This window comes from Pollicipes pollicipes, unplaced genomic scaffold (assembly GCF_011947565.3).
Source record: "Pollicipes pollicipes isolate AB1234 unplaced genomic scaffold, Ppol_2.1 Scaffold_4881;HRSCAF=5763_pilon_pilon_pilon, whole genome shotgun sequence".
In the NCBI taxonomy this organism is placed as follows: Eukaryota; Metazoa; Arthropoda; class Thecostraca; order Pollicipedomorpha; family Pollicipedidae; genus Pollicipes; species Pollicipes pollicipes.
The window spans coordinates 58,331,949-58,348,377 of NW_023596576.1; the positions used below are offsets into that span (position 1 = coordinate 58,331,949).

A 16,429-nucleotide genomic window follows, 5' to 3' on the forward strand; every position below is an offset into this window, starting at 1 on the left:
ACCTAAATTATCTATCCAAATTTCTACAAGAATTGGGAGAAAGGTGTGCAGGCTCAGAGAAATAATTGGTGGGAATTAGTTTTGAGCCACTTTTGGGAAATCAGCTGATTTACTATCAACAACCGTGTTTACCTTTATCTCAGCCGAGACCTGAGATACGATCTCAGCTTTGTGGGATGAGCGTCCCCGAGTTGTGTTGATTGTGCGTTGTGCATTGATAATTGTGATGTGTTTGTGTTGCCATGTTGACTTTTGATCACGTTGGCTCCTATCAAACCTCGCACTCACGTGCACTTAAATCAGACCAGGCCAAGTTGCGTTGCGTTATCAAATCATCTGGCATACAAAAGTGTGTTTGAGATATGTTGGCCTGAAATTATCCTTGCTTGCAACATCATAATTCGTTGCATCATTGGCCCAGTGTGCACTAGAATTGGAGACTGTGCCCAACTCTAAGCACTCAGACTTAATATGCACATGCAGTGAATTGCTCTGATGATTTCTCCTAGACCAGGCATGTTGGTGGCACCTTTACTACTTTTTTGAGCGTTATACCAGACTGCAACTACCTTTTTTGCAGTCTGGTATATTCATGGTCTACCTTGATCCCTTCCATTATTGCTGGAAACATGAACAAGGTGTGAATACATGTGGCAGGGCCATGAATGCTTATCAGGCTTCAAGACCACCAGTGATTCTTCAAATGCTTGTAATGATTATTCGATGCATATGTGTAGGCTAGGGCAAATAAACATGTTATCCAAGAATCCATACTACCATGGAATGATACAGCAACAGAGGGGGGCCTGGTGCTTACAAGAGTTTAATCTGGGTCAGTGTCTTCAAAGTTGATCTCACCATCATGCATGGTGCACAGTGGTATGCCATGAGCATGTTAACTCCTTTTTCCCTGTAGTGCAAGCATAACAGTTACTGGGCACATATTATGTTATGGTTGCCAAAGTGCTAGCTGGACAAACAAGTTTTCTGATATACACATCCATACTTACATACAAGACACATTTTAACATCCTCTAAAACAACTGCTTATGTGTATGCAAAATAGGTACCAGTTAGTTTGATTAAGACATATGATGGCAGTTGTGACCACGTACGTGCTAGTGGACCTGCAAACCATTTCAAGTTGGTGCCGATGGTGATGTTTGGATTATCCCATGTTTCTGCTTTGCTTCAAGTTCAGGTCAAGATTAAAATTAGAGTGAAAATTAGGATAAAAACATTGGAATAGCAATAGTACGTGGAGTTATCTAATATCTAGCTTATTATCTTATACCTGGCACCATTTGGCTCATTATCTAATATCTGGCTCTCAGAATGTGCTCTTATTTCCTTCATAGCTTAGTTATCCGGCTTGATATATGCACACCCTCACAAATGTGAGTAGACTGGCATTTCAGTACTGCTGACCATGGTGGTCAGTTGGCCTGTTGCCTGGGCAATCTACTACAAAGATTTATACTAGTATCTATATAATTTTCTGTCCCCAATTTGCAGGTCCATGAGCATCCCCTCCCCACCCCAACCCTCACTGTGCATATTAAACCCTGCATATTAAACCATGCACATTTGCCCTGGTACTCAGGATGGCCATGTCTCTCACTGTGGTGGCAGTGGTGGGTTGGATGGGCTTCAGTGGAGATGGAGTGATCATTCATGACATCAGTTTCTTGAACATGTGTGTGGGCATTTTCAGATCACCAATTTCATACTCTGAATCATTTTCTGATCTTCGCACCAGATTCAATGTCAATGTGGGCCCTCTGTTTGCATCACCTGTCACCATCTCATCTGCCTCTGTCCCCTGATCCTTATCACCCTGGCTAATCCAACAGGGCTGTTTGCTTCCCATGGCACTGGGTTGGTTGAAATAACCTTCAAAATTATGCCTTAAGTTGTTGCCACATCTAATCTGGTAAATGTACCTTCAACAGCTGCTGATTACTACAAATGACCATTCCAGTGGGATTGAACTTTTCCTTGCATTCCTGGCTGTTGTGAAATCTTAATGAGTGGGGACCCCAGATGATAACGGACCATGATGGTCTTTTCTTGTAGTATCCACTCTCCTGTGGTTTTCTGCCCCCATCCGACTACATCCTCACAAGCTCTCCCCAAGGTTTCACCAGGCTTCTGGCCCCAGACTGCTCTGTGCTGAAACAATACGTAGAACTCTCTCTGTTTGAGCTATCTCAGGAATGAGTGGTTTGCAGCCAAACTGGAGAAAAAAGGAGACATGAGACAGTGGCATCATGTGAAGCAGACATGTGCGGGAATCTAACAACTTCCAGATGCCCGTCCCACTCGTATCCGGACTTCTGCACTTTGCGACGGATCGGGGCACCGGTTGTCTGGTTCCCCTGTTCCACGGCCCCATTCGACTGCGGATGATAAACTAGCCCTGTTTGTCAATGTCCGTCGGTGGCGCCGGCACGGACAGATGCTGGTTGTTAAATTTCAGACCGCGATCAGTCAGCGTGGACTCCGGGAGACCGTGACGGTACACGACAGTCGATTAGTGTGCTGGCGACGGTTTCTACTGATTTGTCTGGAATGGGGGGCCAGTTAGACCATTTTTTGTCGGAAGGTCCAGTGCGACCAGAACATACCAATTACCACGTCCTGTACTTTGCCGCCCGAACGACTCCATCAGATCAACAGCGGCGTGCTGCGAAGGAGCTATAGGCTGCGTCGTTTATTCCATGGGCGTTGCGTGCTGTTTGAACTCGCACACACCAAACAGCTAGTTGAGTAATTTCTACCATCCTGCTCCATTTCCTACCAAATATGTCCAGCCAGTGTCAGCAGCTGCGGGTTTTTGCAGCGCCAAAATGACCAGACTCGTCGTGTTTGAGGCTCAAAACACGTGGAATCAGACCGTTTAAGCGTGCCTCCATGCGCACTGCCCTGGGCACCTCGTCCTGGTCCTGAACGTCCCATATTCCTCCTCCTCGACCAGGTGGACAAGGACGTGTGGCGGGGACTGTGACACTGGCTGTGCTGTGGAAATCACCACACGAGGCAGGGCATCGGGATGTGTTTTTCTGTACGGAAATGTATGGAACAGTTTAAGCGAGACTGGCGTCTCAGTGACCGCTGACCATGGCGGCCGGCCGGTCCCCGCCTCCGGCAGTCGGTTGCGGATGTGCGCACTTGTAACGCACTAAACTGCAAGGGTTTTGTCCATAACTTTGCCCACAGATTGGCTGTTTTTGTTTCAGGAGCTCCAGAATTCCCACCGGATTTCAAAGAAAAATGCCCAGACACCATGAAATGGATTTTGATAAGATACTAGAGGAAGTGGGAGACTTTGGGCGCTACCAGCGGTGGTTCTACAGTCTTTTATGTGTGGGCGTAACTATAGCTACCATACCTGGAGTAGCTGCTCTGGTGTTTCAGGCATATGTGCCTCATTACAGGTGAGGACGCTGCCAGGGGTCCTACCGAGGATGTGACTTGTGTATTGTCAGTTTTAGGTTAAGTTTAAGCTGTCCTTAGTCTCTTCAGAAAGCATCCATTTTTCGTCAGCCCTTACACATCTCATTCATTGTTATTCATCAGTTTCACTGCTAGCTGCCCGTGCCTCATTAAGGCTCCCTGCCCCACTCGTCCGTTTGTCAGCAGTCCGTCTGTGTCCGTGTCGGCCGATTCCCATGTCGCCCCTGCTGTCCGTGCTTCATCGTGGCTCCCCGCCCCACTCGTCCGTTCATCGGTAGTCCATCGGTGTCCGTGCCCGCCGACTCCCATGTCGCCCCTGCTCGCCAGGTGTCTCGTGCCGGGGTGCGACAACGCCACGGCGCCCGAATACCGGGCGCCCTTCACCAATTTCTCGATACCGCCGGAGGCCGGCGGCCAGTCGCAGTGCCAACGCTTCTGGAGGTATAACCTCACCTCCGACAGCTGCCACGACGAAGACTTGATGACAATATCACCGTCAGCTGCACCCGCTTCGTCTTCGACAAGTCTTTGTTCACGTCGTCGTTCGCCACCCAGGTAGTGGCCGTGTCCAGACATATATTCCGAATCCTCTGAATGGTTAAAGTGGGTGCAGTAACACAGCACCATATCATATTTCTAGGTAAACTAAGGAGACATTCACAAGACAAATGTGAAGGCTGTGTTGGTTGCAAGAATGTGTTGAGATGTCGTCATTTTTCGGACAAAGTTTATCTGGTCTGGCAGGAAACGTAACTTCAGATAAACCAGAAAGGCGCCTGGTTAGCCGTCGGACGAGCCAGACGATCATAGATGTGGGAGCTATTGGTCAGGATCGTGGAGATGATGCCAGAAACTAAGTTGAACGCAAATCCGACTTTTGTTTGGCTTCTCAGGATCTGTGTATTCAACGTTTTTTATGGTTTCGAAATGGCAGAGACGAATTAAGCGGAAAAATTACAGTATTGTAGGCATATCCCGTGTAACTGGACGACGTGCATGTAAACGTCTTACAACTTAACTACCGTCGCAGCTTAGAGCGTGACGCGTCCACTCACCATCCGCAGTGGAACCTGATGTGTTCACTCAACATCCGCACTGGAACCTGACGCGTCCACCCATCGCCCACAGTGGAATGTGACGCGTCCACCCATCATCCACAGTGGAACCTGACGTGTTCACTCACCATCACAACCTGACGCGTCCACCCACCATCCGCAGTGGAACCTGACGTGTTCACTCACCATCCGCAGTGGAACCTGACGTGTTCACTCACCATCCGCAGTGGAACCTGACATGTGCACTCACCATCACAACCTGACGCGTCCGCCCTTCATCCGCAGTGGAACCTGACATGTTCGTACCAGCCGCTGGTGGAGCTGCCCAACACGCTGTACTTCTCGGGCGTGCTGCTGGGCTCCGTGGTATTCGGCGTCATCAGCGACAGGTGAGCGAACGTCGGGCGGTCTCGGCTTTGGCTCGGAGCTCTGTGGGTGGACGTTACCAGTGCCGTGAATATTTTGTCTTGATATTGTATGCATGGGCGTTTTGCTTTTTGTCTCTGGACGGATGGAAGTGCCTCTTGGTATGTGCGGTTCACGAGTGGCGTTTGTGACCCACGCCGTCTTCCACAACTTTCATGACTGGCCACCACTTTCGCACGTGTTTCCAGATTCGGCCGGCGAGCGGCGCTGATGCTGTCAGTGCTGCTGCTGCTCCTGGTGAACTACCTGGTGGTGGTGCTGCGCTTCAGCTTCATCGGCGTGTGTGCGCTGCGAGTGGTGCTCGGCTTGGCCAGCTGTGGCATGTACCAGACGGCGTTTGTGTTGGGTAAGCCTTCCGCGGTCTCCGACTGCTCAGGATATGGAGTAAAGCACGCCGGTCCTGACTGACAGACAGTGCTACAATAGCAGGCCAACTGGGTGGAAGGAATCGGCAAAAATTATTTGTGGTGTCTTGCATCAGTTTCATACAAAACTACATAGCAGTCTAGGGTGGTAATCCAGTGCAAACATCCTCGGTTTCAATAAGAAATTTCAGCTTCATTGAGGCGGAAAACTCGTCCCGTTGTTACACTGGCCAGACATTACCTTGCCGTTGCAGCAACCGGGTCGGTTATCCGTCCTCTGCCGGTTGTCATGGTTACACTGGCCGGACACCACCGCTGCAGCGACTGGGCTGGTGAGCAGTGCCGTCGTCGATTGCCATGGTTACCAGACGCGTCCCCACCATTGCAGCGGTGGAGTTGGTGGGGGAAGCGGTGGCGCGTGCCATGCGGCACCGTAATCAACTACTTCACCACGGTGGGCGCCCTGGTGGCGGCGCGCTGGCTTACGCCATCCGCGGCTGGGTGGACCTTCAGCTGGTCTGCACGGCACCGCTGGTGCTTCTGTTGGCTGGCTTCTGGTCAGTACACGGCCGCTGGTCGGTCATTGCACAGTTGTTGACCAGGCCCCAAGCAGTGTGCGGCTGCTGGCTGCGCTCTGGTCGATGTGTGGCTGCTGGCTGGGCTCGGGTCAGTGTGCGTCTGGTGGTTGGGCTCTTATCAGTGCACAGTTGCTGACACAGCTGTGGGCACAGCTGCTGGCTGAGCTCCGGTCAGTGTGCGGCTGCTAGCCGGGCTCTGGTCAGTGCACAGCTGCTGGCCGGGCTCTGGTCAGTGCAAAGCTGCTGGCTGGGCTCTGGTCAGTGCACAGCTGCTGGCTGGGCTGTGGTCAGTGCAAAGCTGCTGGCTGGGCTCTGGTCAGTGCACAGCTGCTGGCTGGGCTGTGGTCAGTGTGTGGCTGCTGGCGGGGCTCTGGTCAGTGTGCGGGCTGCTGGCTGGGCTGTGGTCAGTGTGCGGCTGCTGGCGGGGCTCTGGTCAGTGTGCGGCTGCTGGCGGGGCCCTGGTCAGTGTGCGGCTGCTGGCTGGGCTCTGGTCAGTGTGCGGCTGCTGGCGGGGCTCTGGTCAGTGTGCGGCTGCTGGCGGGGCTCTGGTCAGTGTGCGGCTGCTGGCTGGGCACTGGTCAGTGTGCGGCTGCTGGCTGGGCTCTGGTCAGTGTGCGGCTGCTGGCGGGACTCTGGTCAGTGTGCGGCCTCTGGTGGGGCCCTGGTCAGTGCGCGCCTCCCCGTCGGGCTGTGGGAACATGCTGTAATCTTTTAGCTTCGTATGGAACGCATGCAACGTATCACCGCCAAGCATTTATTGTTAGAGCGTTACCGTTTTGTTGTTGCTGAAAACTGCGTTGCTGAAAACTGCAAAACTGGATGTACCTGAACCAGCTTGGTCTCCTGTGCACTGTATCCACTCCGTCGTCTAGGACGCTCGGTCCGTTCGTGAGTTACGCTCGGCTGCGGGCCGCTGCGGCACCGCCCCCTGTCGCCACCCGACGCCGCCGTGGCTGCCGCAGGCTGTGCCCGGAGTCGGTGCGCTGGCTGCTGACCCAGGGTCGCACCGAGCAGGCGCAGGCCGCCATCCGCTACATAGCGCAGAAGAACGGCACCACCGTGTCGCCCCACCTGCTGGCCGACTGCGATGACCCCGGTCAGGATGACGGCGTAAGTGGCCGAGCGCTGTGGCAGCGGACTGGGGATCGGTAGGTTTGGGTTCAATTCCCTCCGTAGGCAACCCTATTTGGCACGACTCTCCTTCAGGCCGCGATGATTACATTCAGAGAAGTAATGTAAGCATATTCATGAACAGCGTGGTCTTTTGGGCGAACAAGAAAGGGAAGAAAACATAGATACCCGTTTTTGCATGATAGAGGCTTTAATGGCGTTTACACTGGAGATTGGTCATACTGGTCATATCTGCGATGCAGAACTAGGCCACAGCTTGATTATTTTGAGGCCATCTCGCTCTGGTTAGACTTCGCTATTTCCGGATACTGATTGATGATTGCGAAGAATGTATATTAGGAACCCACTTCTTTCTGTTCATGCGTGTCATCCTGAAACACATCTCCCTGTGGCTCCTCTGCCTGTATCCATGTCTGGGTCCTGCTGATCCAGAGCATGACAGCCGCCATCTGTAGTCCACATTCTGCTTGTTTCGATAAGTTTTGCTCCATACACATGATACACCCCATGATCGAAATGCGAGCCTCAATCCCATGCCATCTGACTACTCGACTTGGGCTCTATGTGACCGATGCGTTCGTTGCGTCCCAAAGCCCAAATCACCGTCGTCTAGTCGACTTGTGAATCCTACGATGACCTGCTGGGTCGGCTGTGAGAAGTCCATGACTCCAGCAGAGCCCGGGAGATGCCGCCGTGCTCGGCGGTGGCCACGGGCCTGCGCCGTCGTCGCTCCCTCAGCCGCCCTGTCCCGACTGCTGTCACAGTGCGACCGAGGCCCGTCACACTGCCTTCACAGTGTGTCGGATCCCGTCACACTGCCGTCACAATGTGTCGGGTCCCGTCACACTGCCGTCACAGTGTGATCGAGTCCCGTCACACTGTCGTCACAGTGTCTGAGTCACGTCACACGGCCGTCATCGTGTCTGAGTCCCGTGAAACTGCCGTCACAGTGTGATCGAGTCCCGTCACACTGTCGTTACAGTGTCTGAGTCACGTCACACTGCCGTCACAGTGTCTGAGTCCGTCACACTGTCATCACAGTGTGATCGAGTCCCGTCGTACTGCCGTCACAGTGTCTGAGTCCCGTCACACTGCCATCACAGTGTCTGAATCCCGTCACACTGCCGTCACAGTGTCTGAGTCCCGTCACACTGCCGTCACAGTGTGTCCGCGTACTGCCGCGCTCCCGCGGTGGCCGGCTAGTGTCCGGCTCCTCACGACGCACTCGCTGCTCACAGGACGACAGCAGCGACTCGGAACCGGTGGTGGTGGTGCCGGCCGCGCCCAGCGAGACCTTCATCGACTGTATGCGCAGCCGCGTGCTCCGGGTCCGCCTCTGTCTAGCCCTGCTCGGATGGTGGGTACTCGGAGGTCCTGGGGTGGTGTCAGTCACGTGCTCAGGGTCCGCCTCTGTCTGGCCCTGCTCGGGTGGTGGGTACTCGGAGGTCCTGGGGTGGTGTCAGTCACGCGCTCCGGGTCCGCTTCTGTCTGGCCCTGCTCGGGTGGTGGGTACTCGGAGGTCCTGGGGTGGTGTCACTCACGCGCTCCGGGTCCGCCTCTGTGTGGCCCTGCTCGGGTGGTGGGTACTCGGAGGTCCTGGGGTGGTGTCAGTCACGCGCTCCGGGTCCGCCTCTGTCTAGCCCTGCTCGGATAGTGGGTACTCGGAGGTCCTGGGGTGGTGTCACTCACGTGCTCAGGGTCCGCCTCTGTCTAGCCCTGCTCGGATGGTGGGTACTCGGAGGGTCCTGGGGTGGTGTCACTCACGCGCTCAGGGTCCGCCTCTGTCTGGCTCTCCTCGGATGGTGGGTACTCGGAGGTCCTGGGGTGGTGTCACTCACGCGCTCAGGGTCCGCCTCTGTCTGGCCCTGCTCGGGTGGTGGGTACTCGGAGGTCCTGGGGTGGTGTCAGTCACGTGCTCAGGGTCCGCTTCTGTCTGGCCCTGCTCGGGTGGTGGGTACTCGGAGGTCCTGGGGTGGTGTCGGTCACGTGCTCAGGGTCCGCTTCTGTCTGGCCCTGCTCGGGTGGTGGGTACTTGGAGGTCCTGGGGTGGTGTCAGTCACGTGCTCAGGGTCCGCTTCTGTCTGGCCCTGCTCGGATGGTGGGTACTCGGAGGTCCTGGGGTGGTGTCGGTCACGTGCTCAGGGTCCGCTTCTGTCTGGCCCTGCTCGGGTGGTGGATACTCGGAGGTCCTGGGGTGGTGTCAGTCACGTGCTCAGGGTCCGCTTCTGTCTGGCCCTGCTCGGGTGGTGGGTACTCGGAGGTCCTGGGGTGGTGTCAGTCACGTGCTCAGGGTCCTCCTCTGTCTGGCCCTGCTCGGGTGGTGGGTACTCGGAGGTCCTGGGGTGGTGTCAGTCACGCGCTCCGGGTCCGCCTCTGTCTGGCCCTGCTCGGGTGGTGGGTATTCGGAGGTCCTGGGGTGGTGTCAGTCACGCGCTCCGGGTCCGCCTCTGTCTGGCCCTGCTCGGGTGGTGGGTACTCGGAGGTCCTGGGGTGGTGTCAGTCACGTGCTCAGGGTCCGCTTCTGTCTGGCCCTGCTCGGGTGGTGGGTACTCGGAGGTCCTGGGGTGGTGTCAGTCACGTGCTCCGGGTCCGCCTCTGTCTGGCCCTGCTCGGGTGGTGGGTACTCGGAGGTCCTGGGGTGGTGTCAGTCACGCGCTCCGGGTCCGCCTCTGTCTGGCCCTGCTCGGGTGGTGGGTACTCGGAGGTCCTGGGGTGGTGTCAGTCACGTGCTCAGGGTCCGCCTCTGTCTGGCCCTGCTCGGGTGGTGGGTACGCCGGAAACCAGGGGAGCACGAGTGTCCCCAGAAGAGGAGAATGGGAGATATGTCAGCCTCGTAGTGGAAGTCGCCGCTGTCCGTCTTGATTCGGCCGGTGCGCTCTGGTGGATCTCCGTTGGTGCTGGAAAGTAGACATGTGCCCACTAGGTGATGTGCAGGACACCCCGTGCGGGTAGCTCCGCATGATGCGGGGCCCGCGAAAAGCTGTTGCCAGTGTCTAGCTGATATTTCTAAACGCGACGAGGATGATGTTCATTTTAGCAGAACGCCATTGCCCTTTAATCTTTGTCAGGGGCTGTTAGCATATGTTCTATATTCATGGTAGAAGCTGACTTTATTCATTGACGGCCCGCCTCCATACGTGCCAGGTTTGCGGTGAACTTCGCCTTTTATGGCATGGTGATTGATCTGCCGAATCTGCCCGGCGACTTCTTCACCAACTTCTTCGTCACCACCATTGCGGAGATGCCAGGTTCGTTACACATCCGTGCATTGTAATCTCACCAAAAAACAGACGCTGCCCGTCCGTTTTGGATGCCAATGAGGTGTCTTGCAGCATACACTTTTAGTGGTTGTCCACGCATACCGCTGCTGACCCAGTGCACATTGTGTTTTGCTTATGTCGATTATTGCAGAAAGTGCGGCAAAGTCCATGTCAGCAATGGTTGTGCGTGATGGCACTCGTGGAAGAACAGCTTTCGCCTTTATTGTGGTGCCGATCTCATCAGAGGTGCGCAGTGTAACCCGCCGTGCGTCCCATGTTCTCACCTGCGTTTGACGACCGGTATCACCACTGCGCTGTCTGGACAACGTCGTGGGAATATATCTGCAACTCTACCGGGTCTTGCCACTGTTGGGCCTGGCGTGGTTCGGTATAGCAGCCTAGTGGTCGTTAGATGTACAGGACCCTCTGGCCGGACTGTGACTGCCCATCTGTCTGTCTGCCACCAGGTTACACGTTCTGCTGGGTAGGCATGGACCGGCTGGGCCGGCGCGCCACATTCGTCTCGGCCAACGTGCTGTGCGGCGTGTCGCTCATCACCGCAGGACTCATTCCCAACTGTGAGTGGCTCCCGCCTGACTCGTCCCCAACTGTCAGCGATCCCTGTCTAACTCATCCCCAAATATGGGCGATCCAGATGGACCGATTTCCAACTGTGAGTGGTCTCCGACGGACTCAACTATGAGTGACCTCAATACTCATCTTCATCTGTGGGTGGTCTCTGTCGGACTCGTCCCCAACTGTGAGTGGTCCCCATTGGACGCATCCCCAACTGTGAGTGGTCCCTGCCGGACTCATCCCCAGCTGTGAGTGGCCCCGCCGGTGTCATCCCCCATTGTGAGTGGTCTCCGTCGGTGTCATCCCCAATTGTGAGTGGTATCCGTCGGCGTCATCCCCAAATGTGAGTGGTATCCGTCGGCGTCATCCCCAAATGTGAGTGGTATCCGTCGGCGTCATCCCCAATTGTGAGTGGTCTCCGCCGGCGTCATCCCCAATTGTGAGTGGTCTCCGCCGGTGTCATCCCCAATTGTGAGTGGTATCCGTCGGCGTCATCCCCAAATGTGAGTGGTCTCCGCCGGTATCATCCCCAATTGTGAGTGGTCTCCGCCGGTGTCATCCCCAGTTGTGAGTGGTCTCCGCCGGTGTCATCCCCAAATGTGAGTGGTATCCGTCGGTGTCATCCCCCATTGTGTGTGGGCGCCGTCGTTGTCATCCCCAGTTATGCGAATGGTCAACGCCGGAGCTGCGGACCATTTAGCTGATTGGTATTGGCTACCCGGGCAGTAGTGGTCGCCCACGGGTTACTCATTATTTCGCGAGCTGTGCTGTTGACGTCTTGGACGCGGTCTCCGCGCGATAGCGGCGTCCGAAGGCCACCGTCCATGACGTGGCCGCAGCGGCGCCTCCCCCCCCCCCCCTCTCCCTCCTGCCGGAACAACCCGGTGACCGCCGCCCGGGCCGCAGCGATGCCGATCCCGAACGCCGTGATGCTGATGCTGGGCAAGAGCGGTGCCGCCGGCGCGTTCGCCGTCATCTACATCTACACGTCCGAGCTGTTCCCCACGTCGGCGCGCAACACGGCCGTCGGCGTGTGCTCGATGACGGGCCGGGTGGCGGCCATGCTGGCGCCGCAGCTGGCCGTGCTGGTGAGTGCGCGGACGCCGGCCAGCGGGCGCTGTTCCACCTGTGCCGGTGAGACGGCCGGGGCTGCGGCCGTGCCGCCGAGCGCAGGCGCACGCATCCGTGGTGGGCAGGCGCCGGTCCTAGTTTAGCTGCTGTGTCTCGCATGTAGTCGCAGCCCGTACGGTGTGTTCTGTACTGGCGATGCCGGTTGTCACACTGCTGTCCTGGCGGCTGGGCGGTTACTGGAGCCACGTGCCCCGCGTCCACGCTGCGACCTCATCGGCGGCGGCGCGTCCCGTGTGTGTGTGAGCCGCCACGCTCCCTGGGCGTCTGACCGACCGGCGCTGACCGCGGCTCGCCAGGCCATCTACGGCGAGAGCATCCCGCTGCTGGTGATCGGCGGCGTGGTGATCGTGTCCGGCCTGTGCACGCTCTGCCTGCCCGAGACGCTCGGCATGCCGCTACCGGAGACCATGCAGGACGCCGTCGGCGACCACCGGTACGACTGGGCCGGAGCGACGGCCGGAGGCAGGGGGGAGGGGGGACGGGAGTGATGTGTAATATGGCCGGATGGGTGGGAGCGGCGACGGGTGGCGGGTGTTTTCTGTGACTATGTTCCGGGAACGAAACGGCACCAAGGTAACAAGGTGGTCGTCAGAGTCTAACATTTTGGTCGTAAAGTGCATTTACTTAGGTGTTGATACTTCTCCATTAACCGGGGTGCCGGTAGCATAGCGGTTACGCTGCGCGTCTGGAAAACAAGAGGTGCGGGGTTCGATTTCCCGCGGTGCCAGCCCTTCCTGCCAGGGTGAGAGGCAGGCGACGCCATATAGCCTCAGCAGCTAAGTGCGTCGTAAAGTCCAAATGACAGACATTCTCCAGTAACCATTAAGAAACTGGGTTGCGATATGGCTGTAAAATTGAACTATGAAACATGCCGTGGCGGTGAGTTGCTGAATGGTGTGCTATAGTGCGGGCAAACACGTTGAATGGGCATTTGTCATTGTTGGCTATTGATTAGCACTGCTGACAACCCAGATCGACGTGAAGCGTTGGTGTGCTCAGGTCGGACGACGAAGCTGTGGGCGTGGCTCCTCCAGCTGACGGCCGGGAGGGACCCCTCTAGCCGTGCGGTCCGACGCCACGCGGCCGGCCGGGCGGCGGTCCCGCCTGGGCAGCCAGCCGCCGGCGGGACGGCCCGGACTGGCAGCGCTCCGCGGGCCTTCTGATGCGGTCTCGGCAGGAGTGAAGACGGCGCTGCTGGGCGGGCGACGCCTGGTCCTGCTACCTATCACCGTCCGTGCCTTCATTCAGAAGCGATCGTGTTCATACTGCACCATGGACGAAGGAGTGGGGCTACGGTTTACTGACATTGGCTCATCATTATGCTAGTGTCTGTTGTAATTATGTAGGCGTGTGCAGTACTATGTGGACCATATTTATGCGTGTGCAGTACTATGTGGACCATATTTATGCGTGTGCCTACCAGAGCTAGTCAGTTCCGGTCTGTTGCACGGAATTATGCCGCGACAACTTAGCATTCTCATAAGTTGTGCCGGCGTAGAAGAGACGCCATAAAAGCGTTTTTAGTTGTAACGACTCATTAGCTGCTTTTCGTCCATGACAACGTGCTTGGTTTAGCTCTAAATGCTGTGTTGCATTTCGGGCACGCTTGCCGGTTTATATCCGCTGTTGCGGTTTAGTGGTATTGTGGTTTTAGGTTCGAAAAATCGACGGCAACGCCGTGATGACAGGCAATATGATTTGTTGCTAATGGCGAAACTCTACAGGTATGCACAGATAACATTCCCTGACCGTGCAGCAGCACAGCGCCGCACATGGTACCCGATCTTGTTTTTAACGGGTTGGAGCCCATTCCAGACAGAAAAGATTAGTAATGCACTTCACTCAACATTCCCTTCAATTTTAATGCCGTACAATATTCGCGGCGCAACACTAGTGTGCCTTTCATAGCCATCAGCACATCAGTACGCTTACGTATGTACACATAGCACATAATTCTTGGGTACCCCTGTGTCTGCCACGTCGACCGGTTTGGCTGTTGGGCCGTACTTGGAGGAGGACCTGTGACGAACTCTTCGCTTTACAAGGATGTAGATTTGAGCCAATCCGTACCATGCTTACGACGTGTTATCGTCCTCTACGAGGTTACCGCTTTGCTACGTGCTTGTGTAGCAATTGCATCGCTTTAATACAGAGCTCCGTCATGACTCGCAGACTTCTGTCATATGTGCAGGGGCCTACATGGTGAATAAAGAGAGCGTGGAGCGAGGCTAACCACGAGTATCAGACATTGCGGAAGGATCCTACCCACGGGCATTGGACAGTGCGGAGGGATCCTACCCACGAGCACCAGACAGCGCAGAGGGAAACTAACCACAAGTATCAGACATCGCGGAGGGATTATACCCACGAGCATTAGACAGTGCGGAGGGATCCTACCCACATGTAGAGAGATGCTAGCCACGAGCATCAAACGACGCGAGACATCCTAACTACCTGCATCAGGCAGTACAGAGGGACCATAACCACGAGCATCTGGCAATGCAAAAAGCTGCCAACTGTATCGGAAAACGTGAAGGGGACCCGAACACCGCTCACAAATACCGGACAATGCGGAGGGATTATACCCACGAGTATCGGACAATACGGAGAGGTCCTAACCACAAATGGCGCCAGTCAGCACAAGCACGTCACCATCCCTGCGTCATTCCCCAGTACCGGGCCATTCCCGGTTGGGAAGACACCATTAGCGGGGGTCAGATTGCTGAGCCCACGGTGGTTGCCGCGGCTGGTTTCGGCCTCGGAATACCACACGGCTCGCCACTGTTATCGCTACATCGCTCGTCACACAACATGACAAGCACATACATTTTTAGCGCAGTGTAATATCGTTAATACTGGGTTATTCTCCTCTGGAATGCTTTCACGTTTGGTGGTTCGTAATTTCTCTCTTTCGCGGCACGCATAAAAAACTGCCAACCACACGAATTTTGCGTGCGTTCCTTCAGACATGGCAAGGAATGCAATCTCGCAATGTAAATACATATATTTCACGAGCAAACACAACAACAAACTTCAGCAAAACAATCGCATTTCACCGACTGGTCGCAGCTGGCAATGCCACTGCTGACTCACCGGTAGAAGTCTGCGAAGAGCCGGAAGGCTTGGACCCTTCGTGGGTCTTGATGTGCTTTTTGCACGCAGACATTTCTGGGTAGGACTTTGTACAGAAAGGGCACTGGTAGGGTCTGTTGCCATAGTGGCGGTTCAAGTGCTCAGTCAGCGCCTGCTGTCGCGGAAATGACTTGCCGCACTCGTCGCACTTGAAAGGCTTGTCTTGCATGTGGCTGCGACGGTGCCGCTTCAGATCATTCAGCACGTTGAACGCCATCGGACACTTCTCGCACTGAAAGCCCTTCTTTCCCTCGTGCCGCAGCGTGTGCATCTTCAGCTGCACCTTCTGCCGGAAGCTCTTGCCGCACAAGTCGCAGAGGTGGCGCCTGATGTCGGCGTGCGTCTCGCGATGCGCGTTCAGCGCGCCCAGCTGCACGAAACGTGACGCGCAGATGTCGCACTGGTACGGCCGCTCGCCGGAATGCACCCGCCCGTGGATCTGCAGGGACTTCTTCTCGCGGAAACGTTTGTTGCACACAGTGCACTCAAATGGGCGGTCATCAGTGTGTGTCTTCATATGGCGATTCAGATTGCTGAACGTCGTGAATTCCCTGCCACACTCCTTGCACTTGTTTTGGCATGGTACACCATGACACTGCATGTGGGTGCGGAGGTGTGCCCTGGAGTGACATGATTCACCACACTTCTGGCAAGCAAATGATCTACTGTGAATTGCAAAGTGGTAGTAAAAAGATCCAATGCTTGGGTAGCTTTTCTGGCAAACATTGCAGCAATACACATGGCAATCACTACCCTTTGCTTCAGGATCTCTTGCCTGCTTTGTGAAGAAGTTAAGGACTGCAGCACCTCTTTTGTTTTTGGCAATAGTTAGATATTTGCGGAGATCAACTGAGCTTCCTGCAACATTCTCATCCTCTGCAACTGGCCCAACATTGTTTGACACATTGTTCCCCAGTGCTGGAGGAACAGGTATTTCTATATCATCCACACCAAATCCTTCACTTTCTTCTGCAGTGAATGGTACCTCTGGCAATGGCAATGGATCATCTCCATCAACATGATCACCTCTTTGTACATCCAAGGTCTCTTCAATAGCTAGGGTGTTCACAGTCATGGTTGGGCTCCCTGATGGTATTGGTACAGCACCCCGAAGTCCTAACCCAGAGGTAAATGTGTTACTGGGATCAACCACCACAGATAGGGAATGCTGTCCATCACTCGCAGCAGTCATAGTTGGCTGACTGACAAGATAATGATCAAGCAAATCTGTTCCAATGGCATTCATATCAGCCTGCTTCTGCTCCAAATCAAACAAAGCGGTGTGGTTGGCATCATCCTGGTTCTGCTGAAAAACTTTG

The 16,429-nt window shown here is 55.3% G+C and overlaps 1 protein-coding gene and 1 pseudogene across 1 annotated transcript; one reads left to right on the forward strand and one right to left on the reverse strand.

Annotated features, from left to right (window-relative positions):
- Positions 1 to 121: 121 nt before the first annotated feature.
- On the forward strand, positions 122 to 14,210 carry LOC119101139 (organic cation transporter protein-like; annotated as a pseudogene).
- A 625-nt stretch (positions 14,211 to 14,835) lies between these two features.
- LOC119101141 (oocyte zinc finger protein XlCOF6.1) lies at positions 14,836 to 16,344 on the reverse strand. Its single transcript, XM_037224419.1, has one exon. The coding sequence runs from the start codon at positions 16,300 to 16,302 to the stop codon at positions 15,031 to 15,033; it is 1,272 nt and encodes a 423-aa protein (XP_037080314.1). The 5' UTR covers positions 16,303 to 16,344; the 3' UTR covers positions 14,836 to 15,030.
- Between the last annotated feature and the right edge of the window lie 85 nt (positions 16,345 to 16,429).

Excerpts from the sequence above, each read along its gene's own strand:
- LOC119101141 (XM_037224419.1), bottom strand. The coding sequence starts at position 16,302 with ATGACTGCTGCGAGTGATGGACAGCATTCCCTATCTGTGGTGGTTGAT.